General features: G+C 40.6%; 1 protein-coding gene across 1 annotated transcript; it reads left to right on the top strand.

Moving 5' to 3' along the window:
• Positions 1-535: 535 nt before the first annotated feature.
• Positions 536-1,957, top strand: LOC134679549 (actin, muscle). Its single transcript, XM_063538505.1, has one exon. It carries the CDS (start codon positions 609-611, stop codon positions 1,737-1,739), a length of 1,131 nt encoding a protein of 376 aa, XP_063394575.1. The 5' UTR covers positions 536-608; the 3' UTR covers positions 1,740-1,957.
• Positions 1,958-18,288: the final 16,331 nt, after the last annotated feature.

The following is an 18,288-nucleotide window of genomic DNA, read 5'->3' as shown; positions in this document are numbered from 1 at the left end:
AAATACAAAAAGTTCCTAATAACTACATACAACTTCAGATTTCATAATTTTCTAACTGGTCTTTTCTAAACTTTTTATTAAGATAAAAGGATGATAAGATAAGTGTTTAAATCAAGTTTTATGATAGGCTTTGATCAATTCTTAAATAAAAGAACCGAATTATCAGTAACTTATGTGTTATCTGTTATTAATTTGATGTGCTAAAATATTAATTATAAAGGGTTAGATTTAAAAAATTCTATAAAATTTATGTTAAAAGCGAAAGAAATCCTAAATAGGGCTCGCCACCGCCCGTAGTACTTTCGTTCCGACGCGCGGTGAGCGCCCGATAAGGTGGCAGCGTGAACCTAGGAGCTCAGGACCTTGAATCGATATAGGATTGATCTTAGAGGGTGATCTTTGGGGTAGGAGGCCACCCCGAGCCGCCAGGGTCAGGGGTCGGCGGCGCGAAGTAGCAGCCGCGGGCGGCGGAGCGCACGCCTTGTATGGGCGCGAGCGCAGCGCTCGGCTGCGCATATATAAGCCTCCCGCGCCGTCCTCTCCGCACTCGCAGTCTCGCTGCCGTAGAGTCAACATCCCGCGTCCCGACACCCAACACAACCGCCAACATGTGTGACGACGATGTTGCCGCGCTCGTAGTAGACAATGGCTCCGGCATGTGCAAGGCCGGTTTCGCCGGCGACGACGCGCCGCGCGCCGTGTTCCCGTCCATCGTGGGTCGCCCCCGTCATCAGGGCGTCATGGTGGGCATGGGTCAGAAGGACTCCTACGTAGGAGACGAGGCCCAGAGCAAGAGAGGTATCCTCACCCTGAAGTACCCCATCGAGCACGGTATCATCACCAACTGGGACGATATGGAGAAGATCTGGCACCACACCTTCTACAACGAGCTGCGCGTCGCGCCTGAGGAGCACCCCGTCCTCCTGACTGAGGCTCCCCTCAACCCTAAGGCCAACAGGGAAAAGATGACCCAGATCATGTTTGAGACCTTCAACTCCCCGGCCATGTACGTCGCCATCCAGGCCGTGCTCTCCCTGTACGCCTCCGGTCGTACCACCGGTATCGTGCTGGACTCCGGAGATGGTGTGTCCCACACCGTCCCCATCTACGAAGGTTATGCTCTTCCCCACGCCATCCTCCGTCTGGACTTGGCCGGTCGCGACTTGACCGACTACCTCATGAAGATCCTCACCGAGCGTGGTTACTCTTTCACTACCACCGCTGAGAGGGAAATCGTGCGTGACATCAAGGAGAAGCTCTGCTATGTCGCCCTCGACTTCGAGCAGGAAATGGCCACCGCCGCCGCCTCCACCTCCCTCGAGAAGTCCTACGAGCTTCCCGACGGTCAGGTCATCACCATCGGTAACGAGAGGTTCCGTTGCCCCGAAGCCCTGTTCCAGCCTTCCTTCTTGGGTATGGAATCCTGCGGTATCCACGAGACCGTGTACAACTCCATCATGAAGTGCGACGTCGACATCCGTAAGGACCTGTACGCCAACACCGTCATGTCCGGTGGTACCACCATGTACCCCGGTATCGCCGACAGGATGCAGAAGGAGATCACCGCCCTGGCTCCCTCCACCATCAAGATCAAGATCATCGCTCCCCCCGAGAGGAAGTACTCCGTATGGATCGGTGGATCCATCCTGGCTTCCCTGTCCACCTTCCAGCAGATGTGGATCTCCAAGGAGGAGTACGACGAGTCCGGCCCTGGCATCGTCCACCGCAAGTGCTTCTAAGCGTCCAGCAGCGGTCAGCCGGCAGCGGAGCGGCGCGCGCGCCCCGCCCGCGCCCCGCCCCGCGGCCGTGCAGTGTTCGTGGTGTTTGTGCTATCGGTCCCCAGTGGGGACACCAGCATTTTGTACGTTGTACGTAGTGATACCTGACAGAACTGAACATCTAAATATAACGCCATCTTATATTAATGTAATTTATTGTAAAATTTATATAAATTTAATTTCTTTTTTATTTTTATTATACTCGGGATCGTTATGGATCTCACGCCAAAATGTAATTAATAAATAAACGGTTAATTTATTTATTTTAATTACAATCATTTCTTTTTATACACCGATCTATTTTGGTTTTCATAAGTACATACTCCTCTCCCCCTTTCCCTTCGCATCGTTATCTCAGAACCGATATCGTTGACAAGGCGTCACCTCGTCAGCGGTGTCAGTTTCTTCGATGCTCGATTACATTATTTGACGGTCCAGTGGCCGCTGCAGGTGTTGTCATCGTCATCCCCCCCGCGCTGGCACTGCCAGCAGCCAACACCCCACGCCGCGCCTCCCGCCGCGTCCCGATATAGCCCCTCCGGCACTACCATAAATAGTAAAGACGAGCATTCTCTAATTTTATCGGAATCCCGCGGCGCAGGGAACCTGAAGCCGTTCTGTAAATACATTAAGAAAAAATCGCTCCGTTCGACTATTAATAGAGCGCTGGAGCGGCGGGAGTCGCGCCGCTAATAGACTGACCGGTAAAAACTGAAAGTGTGACGTAAGATAATCGACATTCGGAACTTTGAAACAGAATTTAGAGCGCTAGCTTACAAGCTCGGCCTGGAGCGTCCAGTGACCAATAACCACGGAGTGGTCTATATTTAGCGCGTGTTCTAAAAAGGTGATGGCAGGTTCACTGCAACGGGCACGTACCCGGCCCTATTCTTGAACCGCTCTCGTCCGTGCTAATTTGGCACCTCGGTGCATGACAGCTGTGGTTACGGTTGGCTGGGGATATACTGGTTCATGATAACAATATAAATAGCTTGTTGAATTACTTCGGTCACGCCAGGCATCTGCCCGATGCATCGTCATGTTTGGTGCGAGGCGCCACCTCGAATCTGGCCTACCGCGAACTTTGGGAAGCGAAACTTTGTCTATATCCATCTCTATCGCTTGTATCGCTCTTGTTTGCATGAGTAACAGGGATAAACAAATTTCAGTTTCCGATGTTCATAGTAAGCTTTATTTAGTCGTCAGGTACTTTATTGCTTCAGACTCATGCTGGTTCGTTTTTATGATCTAATGATTAGCATTTACACTTCGGGTCAAAGCCATGCTCAAATTGTCCCATTAGGGACATTGTTAATTTATCTATCCTTTTGTTTAATTGGTTGTCATGTTTATAGTCGGGTCATGTCAATATTTAGGTAAGCCTATTCACAAACTTTTAATAGGTAGGTAGGTTTGCGATTGTTTAGGTTAGGTTAATAGTTTTAGATTATGACTGTTCTTTCTCAATTTAGGTATACTTACATTAGGGGAAGCCCAAATTAGTTTTTGCACGTAACAGCGCCTGTTTTGTTTTGTAGGTATATAAAGCCAGCTAGTTTAGCGAAATTGTTATTATTATTAACACGGATTAACACGTCCTTGGCGTTGGACCTGATGCGGTTCATGCGGTTCGGGATTTCGAAGACGTCACTTTCTAGATAGGTTACTATTTCGATTTTCATATCCTACAAATAAAATCGAATTTCCTTTAAAAATCATTCATGTTATTAAATTGTGGATAGAATAACTATAATTTCTCAATTTTATGGATACAATGAAATAGTATTTGGATGAAAAAACATCAGAATGAGAAGTTCGGAGAAAATTATCTAGAGGTACTCACTATACTACTTAAGTGACGTCCTCAGGAAGTGAAAACATAAAAGAAACTCAGTATGTGGCGTTACGAAAGATAGGTATCTCAAAAGTGACGTCCTAAGAAAGTAATCTATCAGAAAGAGACCTAACCCGAAAGTTGTTTCTCAGAAAAGTAAGTAAGTAAATACACTATATTGCACCACAAAAGAAAAATCAATAGCAGATTTACATAAAGGTAAAAGGTAGTAACCACTTGGCAATTGGAGATTAAATATTAGACAAATGTATTTTGTCAAGGTAACCCAAAGAAAACACGTCTTTACTACATATACTTATTTCATCAGATTTCTGTGTGTCTTCTGCGATACCAAAAAATAATATGAGTAAGGTAGACCTCCACGTGTTCATCACTGTCCCAGTAAATGTCATCTTTAAACTTAGATAAGTCATTAGTCATTATCAATATTAGAGGTGACAGCAGGGCGTCACATATTGGGCATTAGCGTATGTCGAGGACTAGAATGTTTAAGTACATTAGGTTTCTGACAAATTTAAAATATCCGAGCCAATGACCAGAAGTATGTTAAAATATAATTAGCATGCGGTAGGCGCAGCTGCGGTGGTGTGGTCGCGTGCCTTACTTACAAAAATGTAGAAATAGATTTCTGCCGTCTGCCAATATCGCGATCAGCTGGGAGGTTATTATGGCATCAATGCAGGAGACACTTTTTTAAACTCTCAATTGACCAACGTTGGATCTAACGTCCCTGTAATAAGGTTTAGGAAATATCGGTTAACATTGTATAGGTTACTGTAGCCACACGATACGACGGTATTAACCGTTTACTAACAGCAACACTTTGAACTATAGGTAGATCTTACATCTTTGGTTAAATAAGGTTAATACATTTTTAGTGAAAAATGGTTGGACATGAACGTTATGTCTAGAAATACACAAATCATGGCATGTGCAGTGGCAGGGTCGTCGTGTGATGGAGGGAGGAGTTTACAAAGTAATCAAAGTAATATATTAATGATCTACCTAAAGTAACGTCTCATCCAGCTGTATTATTTGCAGACGATACGTCTATTATCATACCATGCACAGATGAAAATAACTACGAGCAAGAAATTAATCAAACATTACACAGGACGATACAGTGGTTAGAAAGTAACAACTTATCAATAAATATAAGTAAAACTAAACACATACAATTTCTTTCTCGTAGAGGGAAGGCTAAAATACTAGACATTAATTTTAAGGGGGACCCTGTTGATCAAGAAAAATGTGTTAAATTCTTGAGAATCCATTTAGATGAATTAGGCGATTTTAAAACTCATGTAGAACAGGTTTGTAAGAAATTAAATAAATTCATTTTCCCACTACGAAGACTACGTGAAACTGTATCGCGAGAAGCGGCACTTGTAGCATACCATGGGTACATCATGTCTATTCTTCGTTATGGGTTGATCATATGGGGAAACTCCACTGATATGACAAAAGCATTCGTCAAACAGAAGAAATGTGTAAGAGCAATATTTTCACTAAAGCCTCTTGACTCGTGTAAACCGGTCTTTAAGCGCTACAAGCTTTTATCACTATGTGGCTATGTGAATTATGTATTTACTCTATAAGCGAGTTTTTAAATGCTAAGTTTAGTAATAGGAGCTAGTTATAGTTTAATGTAAGAATTTACATTTATTTTAGTTATAAGGCATCTTTATTTTGTGTGATTTCCAGCCACGAAATCTAGATTTTATATTTGCATGCTTAATTTAAGTAGAGTATGGTGGCCTATATAACTAATATTGTAACAACTTATTGTAACCCATATTCCGCAAATAAACAATCATTCATTCATTCATTCAAATAGGTAATAGTTGTTGTAAAATGGTGAGCGCTTCCGGATGAAAGAAACATCTAGCGTGTCCGTTGACTTGTTGGTGGACGGCATTCGGCAGATTGCGGTTCACTTCTGGATGAGTTTAGCTCAGGACCGGGACAAGTGTACGCTACAAGAGGCCTATGCTTAGTTGTCGAAATGAAAGCACTGATATGATGTTGATGATTATGTGGTTGTAAAATAACAAAAACAGGTGGAAAACTTACCTTCTCTTTTAAAGACATATAACAATAAAAAGTTTGTATGTATTCTTTGATGAAGCCTGCGCTGTTATAAGACATCTAGTTGTTATTTTTTTTTGTTATAAAACAGCAAAAAATCAAATAGTTTGATTTCTTATGGTTATTTTAATTCATCTATCTACTTTATCGCTGTCAAAATAATATATACATGTATTACGACATCATCATCTAGATAAATGGCGTAGATGAAAGCTCATCGTTTAATAACTACGTCATTTAGCAGACTTAGTACCCAATCAACTGGTGAAATGGTAACACTTATATAACAGCCCACTTCACTGCCCATTAGTAGACCTTACCTCTTTGTAATTAGATTTACAAAAGGTCATACACTCAGTAATGACAACTGCCACAGCAGACAGCCAGACACAAAACAATGTGACAGCGATCATAATATCATAACGGGTTGTGCGCGCGCCAACCGGGACGGATTCTTGGTACCGACGCCTGGGCTAAATGTTACCAATGTTACCATCACTCATTTTAAAGAGCTTTCTTGTTTCTTTTTATTATAACAAGATGCAAGTGTACAATGCACTGATTTAAACTTTACGATTATTACTCATTATTATTTAGCAAAACGGGACTTAATCACTACACCTTATAAAATAAAGTCCCCCGCCGCGTCTGTCTGACTGTTTGTATGTTCGCGATAAACTCAAAAACTACCGAACGGATTTTCATGCGGTTTTCATTTATCGATACCGTTATTCTTGACAAAGGTTTTGGACGTTTTGGTGTATAATTTGTCAACCCGTGCGAAGCCGGGGCGGGGCGCTACTCGCGTATAATTAAGTGTTTAAATTTATATATTTTCGAGGACGGCGTTGTCCCCGTTGTCTCGGAGAAGACTGACTAAAGTTGGCATCTATATCTCCTAGCCGAGCGAGATGTTAGAACTACCCGCACTTTGTCTTGTTTATCAACGTTCGGTGCACTAGGGTTGTTACTCGATGCAAGGTTGTCTGAATGTAAATCCATAATCTGCTATTTAATCATATCAACAGTCTAACCGCCACTTTCACCACGCTGACAATTACAATAGTTGTTACTCCGTTAATTGTTTATTCAACTTCTTCTTTTCGTGTTGAGTTACCTTTTTTACGGTTAATTCAACTAGTAGGTAACTAATCATTGATGTCAGACGCTATTTCATCAACTGGACATGTGACACCTGACTGATTATTTCTGTCCAGTAGGTAAGGTAGTAAAGTGTAACGACAATATATTCTTGTAGCATCAATATTTACTCGTAGGACCAGCAATGTATAGCGGTTATCAATGTCAGGCTACAATTTTCAGCGTGCTGAAACAGGGGCCAGGTACCGTTGTTACATACGGATGCAGATGTGTACAGGAAATTGTCATCGTTAGGTGATAATGGTCAAACTGTTTCACTGGAGCCTGGAGTCTTCACCGACTTCACAATTGACACGTGACACTGACAATTCCTGTACATTTCTTGATCTCTAAACTCGTTATCGACGGTACATTATAGAATCAATTATAACTCTTTGGACCGGGAATGTACGGTGAATGTCAATTTAATATTAAGTTACTTAAGCTAGGTACTTTCAAAGCAAAATACAGATACTTTAAACGCTCCTAAACCAGGAAATCGAAACGTAATGAAATGAATTTACATTCCTCGAGCTTGTGTTAAACGGAGTCGATAGTCCACAATCAAATATACAGAATCAGTGGATCCTCGAAAAGTAATTAAGTGTCGAACAACTCCCGCCGCTTCTATTTCTGAATCAACATCCACTGCTCCTCTTATTCCCAAGGATTGAGAGTTAAAATCCCATAGCACGTGCCGCGGAATGGTATAATAGGCGCTGAATTTACAGCGTTATGTTTACCGTTCTCAAAAAGCTTTTGAGTCTTTATTTCAATGGGAAAAGGTTGTGATTAGCTTGATTTCTAGTTGAGTGGCGTATTTGGAATGGCGGTGTATAAAAACACGCAGTAATAAAGGTTGGGCGAGAGATGTTGGGGGTTTATTAGATCCACATGATGTCGCTGCGAGTAAAGTGAGTTTGTCAAAGCGATCAACGCGCTCTGAGCACTCAATTTCGATCGTTTGGCTGCTGGGTTGTATTACAGGAGTCCTGTAATCTTTATATTATGTTTTGCTTTAAAGGACTATTTTTTTAATGTTATTTAATGGTGGTGCCTAATATTATTCCTTGAACTGACAAATTATTAGGGTTGCCACACACGAATAATATTACCCACTTTATTCTTTTATACCGTTAAAAGATGGCTCCTGTTATATTTACTTCCAAAAGTCACTATAACTGTAATTATAATAATATATTTTTCTCACAAACACAAAATATTAGTAACGTTTTAATTGTTTTGTAGTAATTTAGCTAAATTAAAGTTTAATAACCGGTAAGTAGAACCCCGGCAAGAGACTTAGATTAAAATAAAACCATTAATAAGCACGCCCCTCCACAAATTGGACAAAATTCAGTGGTTAAAGCGAGAAGAGGTAAGAACAGACAGAGTTGTTTCCAAATCTATACTGTTAGTAGCGATTAGCTATCTACTATTGACGACGATGGTTATGATGATGATACTCCTGACTGATTTAACTGATTAACTTGTAACTTAACGGCAACGACGATGACTTGTAAGCGTAGGTGTATGTATATGTAGTATTGACACACATTTGCCGTGACGACAGGCATGCGAAGGCCGTTACAAATACAAACTGTATTATTAGCAGGTATCGAGGTTATCATCTAGAACACACAATAATTACGTTCGGAACACGAAGACATAAGGCTGTAAAAGCACAGAGAGACACAGAGGACGCCTTATATATGATATTATATTACTTGTAGGACGAGTAGGTATTGTAAACTGTGTGAGGTGTGTAGTTAAAAAGTATTTATCTATTATTATGTAGTCCTTTAGTACCTAGTACAATACAAGTATTAATTTACACATTTTTGTTAAATTATAATTTTTCAGAGGCTGTTGAGCCTTAATTCTACCTCTAAAAATAAAATTAATCTTTCATAGAAACTAATGACCACGGTAAATTATTCATCTTAAATAACTAAAATAGCGTTCAAAACCTACGCCTATTTAAATCACCCTCCATCTCAAAGTAACTTTCCAATTTCTTCCATTATATTCGATCTTTTAGGTAGGTATCATTAATAAATAACCCATTCCAGTGAACTCGCCTAAAAGGCTTTCGAACCAAAGGCTGAACTTTTTATTAATTTCGCCCTTAACAATACTTTGAATGTCGGAGGGTGGCAGGAGCCAATCCAAAATTTAAAATTCTTATTGATTTGATAATTACTCCCAGCGCATTTTACTCGCGCTTACACTCACGAGTACTTACTCGATCGTACTCGGACTTGGGTAAATCAACTGTTTCTTGTGACTCGTTGCCCTGATTATAGTCACCTGGGTCACTCTTAAAACCCCGGTCTTATGGTAAGTATTTAAAATAACCAAACATACATTTTAATGGCAGCTATAAGCCCTTTTCATAATGGATCATCTGGATCAAAAGGTGGGTAGAGGTTTGTATGGGGAATAAAATATACTAGTTGAACTGATTTAGATGAAATTTGGTACGGTCTGCATCTTTGATTCAGTTAAAAATTATACCAAACGTGACATAGAATCTACAATTAAACTTAAACAGTTATTATTTAATAAACTCAGGCGTCACCAAACCTGAAACAAACCTCCCATCAAAAATCTGGATGGCTTCACTTCTTAAATATATCTTAGGAACTACTGGCTGATGGGACAGAATAACAAAAAAAAAATGATCCACCCAATGTATACGTGCGCGATGCGAGAGTAGCACCTATCATATATTGAATATCAAATCAATAACAGAGTTATAATTTGAATGCTCCCCGTGAGTTAATTGATAACGTTACAAAATGATCAACTCTCTACAGCGCTCTTCACGCATACCTAACAGTTATAGGAACCACTAGAAAACTAGTTTGAAATTACACTTTAAAACCTGAGAATACGGTTGACAATAAAATGAGTTTTCATTTGTTGTTATGGTTTTTATGCGTGTCAGAGCAGAGGCCCTTCCGCGTGTGTGGGTCCTTTCACGGGGATTCCAACGAAACATGAAATGACACGATTTCAATACAAAAGTCATTGAATTTGTGAAGCTTTTGAGAACGATGGAAATTATTTAATTTATTACCTATATTATTATCGAGTAAAGGGGCCCACTGATTACCAGTCCGCCGGACGATATCAGCCTGTCAGTTGACCGCAAAAGGCCACACACTAACAGTTTTCTGTCAGTTTTCGGCCTGACGACTTACACGAACTGATCGTGTGTGGCCGCCTGACGATTCCAGTCAGCGCCGACAGATATCCGCCGGACAGTCCGTGGCCTCGAGTCCAGTCAAACACACATCATGAGGTAGCCGGCCGGCGATCGACACACGTTACAGAATTAGTAAATTCTATTTTATTCCTAATACTTAAGAGTTCATAGTCCCTAATAAGCAATATAAGCATACGACTTTTTGTCTTCGAACATCACGGATCCAATACTTAATTCTTTGAGGCTGATATTTGCTTGTAATTTCATACACAATTTACGGCCAGTAGACCTTATTAATCTTAAATACGGTAGGGCTTCTGTCAAATTGAAATAAAATTATTCCGAATGTGCAAACTACGTCACCAGATGTCAGTATAAAATTTATACAATTTTAAGGCCTGAATACAACAATGCGAAGGTTGCATGTATCTAGTTTGTCAAGACTTTTCTTTATTTATCATGTTGTTACCTCGCAACTGTTGTTTACTGTCAGTCAAAAATAAATGTCGTAAAGAAAATTATAACATAAACCTTATTTTTTCTCTATTAATTTTAAATGTGACATATTGTATTTGCGTGGCTTATATATTCGAAAATACAGGCATGATTATTGATTGCTGAAAGTGTAACCGAGTAAAAAAGGAGCATGCATTCAAAGATTCAAATAAGTAAATTAGCCTCCCAATATTACCTACAACACTGGTTAAAATTTTAATAGTTCTCAAGACAACGGCGGGAGGTACACCATCGTTGGCGTTCACGGCAGCTAGCAATGAAAAGACTAGCTATGAAAAATACCTTTATAAGTAAATCGAAAATATAATATCACAATTTTAATTATTTTTCACGACTGACATTCTGCAAAAATTGTGCGATTTGATTCCGCTATAAAGACACGAGGTAGGAACATTAGCGCAAGTATGGAGGTACCTGCTTAGACAAGAGATAAGATCTATGCCTGAAATTCTTCAGCTACAAGTTGGATCCGAATTATGACAACATTAATTCATTCCGTTTTTACTTAAGAGAATATCTGGAGCAAACTGTATTCGGAGTTACAGAGCGTGGCGAGGCGATATTACCTACCCGAAATTCTCCTACTATGGGACAATTATTACAAAAAAAGGATATGAAGTCAAAAGCTGCAAGCGGTGGATTCAACCTACTTTTAATTACACCGGCTCTTATTTAGGTGCTATCTTTGTAAATAAAATTGAAAGAAATAAAAATACTTTTACTATTATGTATTTGTTTTATTCATTCTACTCTTTATAAACTTTTCTACATACTATTAGGTCTACTTGGGCGGTTTACGGGTGATTTTTTTGTTTGATACCTTGTAATAAAAGATTTTTATAATTTACAAGAAATCAAACAAAAAAATTACGTAAATCACCAGATATAGTAATCCACTTCGTCACCTTTTTCTGGTAGTATTTCGTTTCTGTAACGGTCTGGCGCCCCCTACGCAGAGTTTCGCGTAATATTCCCTATTGATAACCTCCGTCCGGCCTTTTCAGATTTGAAAGCCAGTTAGGTAATAAAAGCTTGTAAAATAGTTTCTGGTTGGGCCAGTAGTTGACTGGTAAAGAATTATAACTTAAAACATTAAGTCCACCTTTTGTACCTTTAACTTGTTTTGTGCAATAAAGTTTAAAATAATAAAATAAATAAATATATAAAGTATATCCTATCTTACTAGTAGAAATAATAAATAGGACCAAACAGTGGAACTATTTGAAACTGTTACAATTATAGAGTAGGTCTACTTTATGCAATCTGTTTAATTACGGAGGCAAACATAAAAAAACCGGGCAAGTGCGAGTCGGACTCGCGCACGAAGGGTTCCATACCATAATGCAAAAAAAAACGGAAAAAAATGCAAAAAGAAAACGGTCACCCATCCAAGTACTGACCACGCCCGACGTTGCTTAACTTTGGTCAAAATTCACGTTTGCTGTATGGGAGCCCCACTTAAATCTTTATTTTATTGTTTTTAGTATTTGTTGTTATAGCGGCAACAGACACATCATCTGTGTAAATTTCAACTGTCTAGCTATCACGGTTCGTGAGATACAGCCTGGTGACAGACGGACGGACGGACGGACGGACGGACGGAATAGGGTCCCGTTTTACCCTTTGGGTACGGAACCCTAAAAAAACATTAAAATCAAATTTCATGTAACTAATAATAATGACTAAAAAAGTTTCATTATTTCAATTATAGAGGACCTTTGGTTCCAAAGGACCAGAACCAGAGCTTTGGTTGTAACTATTGAGGTTTTCCATTTATCCAAGTAACCAATTAACCAGGTTTCACTGTAGTAGTCAAAAATGTTTACATTTTTTGCCTTATTACAACGGAATAAGGTCCACAAGTGTAAACATTATCTTTGACGTCGACTGTCCGTTTTCCTGAAAAAATTAAACTAGTTGAAAAACGTGAAACTGAAGGCCGTCGACTGACAGCAGATGACGGCCGACAGGCCACCGGCCGGCTATCTGATAATGTGTGTGTAAATTGGCCTGCAGGCCACGGACTGTCCGGCAGATATCTGTCGACGCTGACCGGAATCGACGAGCCGTATTTTGAATAGCCGTCAGTCCAAAATCTGAAATAGAACTGTTAATGTGTGGCCTTTTACGGCCAACTGACAGGCTGTTATCGTCCGGCGAACTGTCAATTTGTAGGGACCTGTCAAAATTATATCAGACTATTGCCGGCGGGCGGCCGTACGGTGGGAAAGTGACGACTCGTATGTAGTCGCAGAGGTGGCAGCAGACCATTGCCGGCCGGCAATAATCGCTTATGTTTGTGGACGTTATTGGTCTAGGACGGCAGGCCGCCCGATAAGGCCAGAGACTGCAGGCGGACTGGTAATCAGTGGGCCCCTTAAGGCTTACTCGTGCGAGTGATGTCGACGACTTTTTTAATAAATTACAGTCGAATATAATAATCTTGTAACATTATGTACAAGACATTTATTAAGTGTGCTTGTAAAGCAGGCCACTGACGAGCCTTCCAAATGGATGCCGTTACAATGGATTCATCCAAATGGACGGCATAAACATTGTACGTTTTTGACATTCACGGACCGATTTTGGACATTCTACGTTTTTGACATTCACGGACCGATTTTAGATTGCAGCCACACTATTTGGACTGTCGGAAGGCTCGTCAGTGGCCACCTTAACACATACTCGTATGTGTGCTTGGGTTATGGATTGATGGGCATAGAAAATATTGAATTGATAAATTGGTATCGATGTAGTGTGCATTAAATAATGCATAGTTTAGTTCCCGTAATACATTCAGCATCAAATTGATGTTGACGGCCAAAGTGCCAAATGTATATTATAATATGTTACCTACCATATATTTGGCTGTAACTACGAGTATATATTTAATTCTGTTTGTACACAATACATTTTGCTTAGTTTGGTTGGAGGTAGGTCGATCTGTGTAAATACGTCAAAGTATAATATTACAGCAAACCGGTAAACAAATAACAATTTAAATTATTTTGCCTAGATTTGCCGTTACGAACTGTACTAGTGTTAATAAGCGTAATATGGTAAATGGCTCGGTATTGTAACAAGTATGTCATTAAGGGAAGAGTGCCGGCGATATTAGACAAGTTGCGACCGCCAAACTATATTAATAATCATTACCCCCGGGCCGGGGCCGGGAGGCGCCACCGCCGCCGATCCACCACCGACCTCACCAATATGGACTCAGTTTCAATACATACAACCAGTAGCCACTGCCGCGAATAACAATGTTCAATGGACATGAGAATTTTCTGTTTCTCGGCGATAACTTTTTACCGTCTTTGAGATGGGGGTAGGTACGCTTTTTCCTTGAAGGTTTGAAAGTCGTATCGGTCCGGAAGTGCGACAGTTCATTCCACAGTTTAGCTGTGCGCGGCATGAAGTTTCTGAAGAAGCATATATTTTTGTATCCCAATTGAGAGTCCATACACCGCGTGTCTCGGCCTCCCCGCTTCAGTAAATAGTTGCTCTCCCCGTGCCCTCGATAAATTGCTAAATCATATTAATTAACTCTAACGAATGGTATTTGCTGACGGAATTCAATATCATTAATATCATCGTGATTTCAATTTAGCTTCGGTCACGTTTGACGCGCAATTACGGCCAAATAAAATAATAATAAATGTGTTAATTTTTATTAAGAGAAACAGGCGTTACTTTGCGGAGTTCCATATAAATTATTACCAAAAATATTATTTTCCTAATATTTATTGTTTTAGTTTATTTATTTTATTAGTTCTTTGTACAGGGATTATTAGGAGAGGCTTTTGGTGAGTTGAGAGCAGTAAACGAAAATAAAACAGTAGATGATTGGACACATTGGATTCATAAAAGTCTTATAAATACCATTGGATTTAGGCATACCTCGGGGTTGATATTACGTAGTATGATTACGTTCTTTCTCAATCGGGGTTATTCGGGAAAACAGCGAATGTGATATTAAAATTATCTTACAGTTCAACCCGCGTATTTTGAGTCGCTCGCCATCTATGTGGGCTGTCCTAGACACGTTACACATTATACAAAGAATATTTTTTTGCCTGACACGTTCATAGCACGGTCATGGTATGATACGGTGTAGTGGGCAGAGATCTTTAATATAGCTCACGACAGTTTAAATAAAAGCAAATATGATTCTAATAGTATTTTATACAATCGTGATATAATAGAGAGCTTTTCAGTCGAGTACCGTGTTTAGGCAACGAAGCTTGCTGAGTTGCCTAAGTCAGGTACGAGATTGAAAAGCTTGATTATATCACTATTGTATACAATACTTTTTCTACGAGCCAACATAAATAATACTTTAAACTAGTAGAATCATACAAACAAACCAAACCAAAAGTATACACAGCTAAAATACGCAAGTCCCCGCGATACCTTCATACTGATACGCGCCCCCGCCGCCGCGCCCGGCGCGTTGGTCAACGACATCTTCTCGTAACTCATGAGGCCCTGGTACTTGCTCCGCGCTAAGTTAAATTTTTAGACAGTTGTTTTCTCGATTTTGGCCACCGTAGCCTATGGAGACTAACAAGCAACACTAAGTGGTTTTCGTAGTCTATGGATGTTGCTATTTTAAGGGTGTCACATGCGCGTTCCTGATTTATGAACCAATTGTTTCTACTATACAACCTAAAATAAATAATTAATTTGAGCTTTGGTTTTGTTTCGTCCTGTTGATCGCGGAGAGCTGTGATTTGTCAATTTCATTATAGTTGACTAAACTGTATCGTAATGAATATTATAGTTGAGTTGGGAGCCCATACATTAAAAATACCCAATTGAAGTTTGGTATAAGAAATCTTAATTCAAGAATTATAGTCGACGAGTAGGAAAAATATTCTATGCTGCTACGCTTCGATTTCGCTACAAAGGAAAAATGCTGCTACGCGCTACTCCGTGCTACGCGGCGTAGTGCTAAGCCTCAAACTTGATCTCAAAACCTCAAGGACCTCAGACACTATAAGATACTCTAAAGATATTTTAATAAAAAAAAAAAAAAACATACAACCGAATTGATAACCTCCTTTTTTGAGATTTGGAAGTCGGTTAAAAAGAAGAGAAATAGTTATGTTCTTACTATTTTTTTTATCTTTTACTTTGTTTTTATAGAATGTTGTTGAATTCTCATTTTAAGTTAAAACATTGCATTAGGAGGTTGTTTCACACACGATCTTTTTCACAAAGATTGAATTAAGCTAATAAAAATAACACTACCAAAACTACTTACCTATGACTACCTACCTAACTATAGTATTATAGTATTATACTTTGGCTGCTATATTGTATTCGACGAAAAGTTCGTAGTGCAACTTTTTGTTTTCTCTTATTTTAAAAGAACGTTTCACTTATTTGATGATGATGATGCTCTCCTGACCGATTTCGGCCCCAGCGACTGTGTGCTCTGGACTAGGCAATTTTTAGCTCGTGTTATTAGAGTGTAGCTGATCCACTCTCTGATGCGCTCTTAGGTGGCTCACGTACCCTATCTTCTTGCTAAATACTCGAGCGCATTTTGGGCACGTCAGCACACCACCTACATAGTTGTAGGAAATTGAGGTTGTCGGCCGAGTCTTAAGCTCATCACGTTTTTTGTCGAGCTCACTGCGGCGTTCCGTCTCAAAAATGTTAACTCTATCATTAATGAGGCGCCGCCATTCGGGCCGCTGCGCTGCCTTCCTCTCCCAGTCAGAGGGCTCTAGTTGGCATCTCTTCATATGTCTTTTCAGAACATCCTTATATCGTAAGTACTGGCCACCGCTTTTACGCTTACCATTCTGGAGTTCTGAAAAGAAGATACGCTTCGCCACTCTGTCTTCTGACATCCGAGACACGTGCCCACACCACCGCAGCTGCCGCCTCATCAGATACACCTCAATGCCTCCGACATTTGCGCGCCTCAGGACGTTTGTGTTTCTGACCCGGTCCGTCCATTTGATATTCATAATATCTCGGAGGCATTTAAGGTGGAATCTGTCAAGTGTACGTATATGCTTACGGTAAAGGACCCATGTCTCAGATGCGTACAGCAGGTTCGGCAGCACCGCTGCCATGTATACACTAATTTTAGTGGAGAGCTTCAGGTCATGGGAGCGAAATACCTTTGGCCGGAGTTTCCCGAACGCCACAGCTGCAGCACCAATTCTAGCATTTATTTCAGCATCTAGGTCGTACTTTGCTGTTATCGTGCTACCAAGATACCTGAACCTCTCCACCCGCTTCAACATCTCGTCACCGATACATACACTCGCATTTGGTTCGTTGTCAGGGACGTTGGCCATGACTTCCGTCTTTTTGACATTTATTTTAAGACCAAATGTAGTGCAAGCATCATGAAGACTTGACATTAATCTTTGTAGACCTTCCGCTGAATTTGATACAAAGCATAAATCATCCGCGTACATAATTTCTGTCATTACAGCATAGGATACTTTGGTACGGGATCTAAATCTTGAAATGTTGAAAAGTCCTCCATCCATGCGGAACCGAATGCCTATGCCTTCTGACAAGTTTTTCATAGACTCCCGAACAACAAATGCGAAATAAAGTGCAAACAGAGTCGGTGCAAGAACGCAGCCCTGCTTGACTCCGCATGAAACGGAGAAAAGCTCAGACTGTTCGCCGTTGATAGTAATGCAGCACTTCATTTTATCATGTAGGAGTCGTAGTAGTTTTACAAACTTGTCAGGGCATCCAAGCTTTGTCAAAATTGTCCAGAGTGCTTCGCGGGGGACACTGTCGAAGGCTTTTTCAAGATCTACAAAACATAGGAACATAGGTTGAAGTTGCTCTCTGCTTTTTTCAAGCAGTTGGCGAACGGAGAAGATGGCTTCACATGTCCCCCTATCCGGCCTGAACCCAAATTGGGTTTCGGGTAGTATAGTTTCCGACAATGGCAGTAGGCGGTTGAGGAGTATTCTAGCGAACACTTTTCCCGGGGTTGAAAGTAACGATATGCCCCTATAGGAATTACAGTCGGAACGGTCTCCTTTGCCTTTGTACAGGGAACATATTCGGGAGATCTTAAAACTTTCTGGTACATGCTCCTCATCCCACATACGCACAAAATATTTCCATAAGGTGTTATGCAGATTGTCACCTCCGTACTTAAGCAACTCTCCGCAGATATTGTCAACACCTACCGCCCTTTTGTTTTTCAATTGCTTTATAGCTACTATAGTCTCCTCAAGCGTCGGTGGATCGGCAAGCTCTGTTTGTGGCGGCGACTGCGGTAGTGAGTTAATAAATTCAAGATCTGCTTGTCGATCAACGTTAAGCAAGTGACTATAATGCTGTACCCAACGATTCATTATGCCCGCCTTGTTGGTTAGTGAAACGCCATCACTCGATTTTATGGGAACAGAGCAGTGGCTTGCTGGCCGTATCAGCTTTCGGACTTCGCCATAAAAAGCTCCCAGCTGGTTGGTATCCGACAGCCATTGCAGTTGTTGAGACTTTTCTTGCCACCATTTATCTTTGGCATCCCTGGTAAGTTTTCTAATTCTAGCGCTGCTCTCTTTAATGCTTACTAACTCTCCTACTTGTCCGATACCAAAACTTTGCCTTTTGAGAAGGTCTCTGTGTTTGTTAAAGGCCTCAGTGAACGTCTCGTCATACTCATCAAACCAGTCCTCCTGTTTATAGGGTTTGAGGCCCAATACCTT

Source organism: Cydia fagiglandana, chromosome 2 (genome assembly GCF_963556715.1).
Source record: "Cydia fagiglandana chromosome 2, ilCydFagi1.1, whole genome shotgun sequence".
Taxonomy (NCBI): domain Eukaryota; kingdom Metazoa; phylum Arthropoda; class Insecta; order Lepidoptera; family Tortricidae; genus Cydia; species Cydia fagiglandana.
Note: the sequence above shows the minus strand (reverse complement) of the source record. Positions and strands in the feature narration are given on the sequence as shown.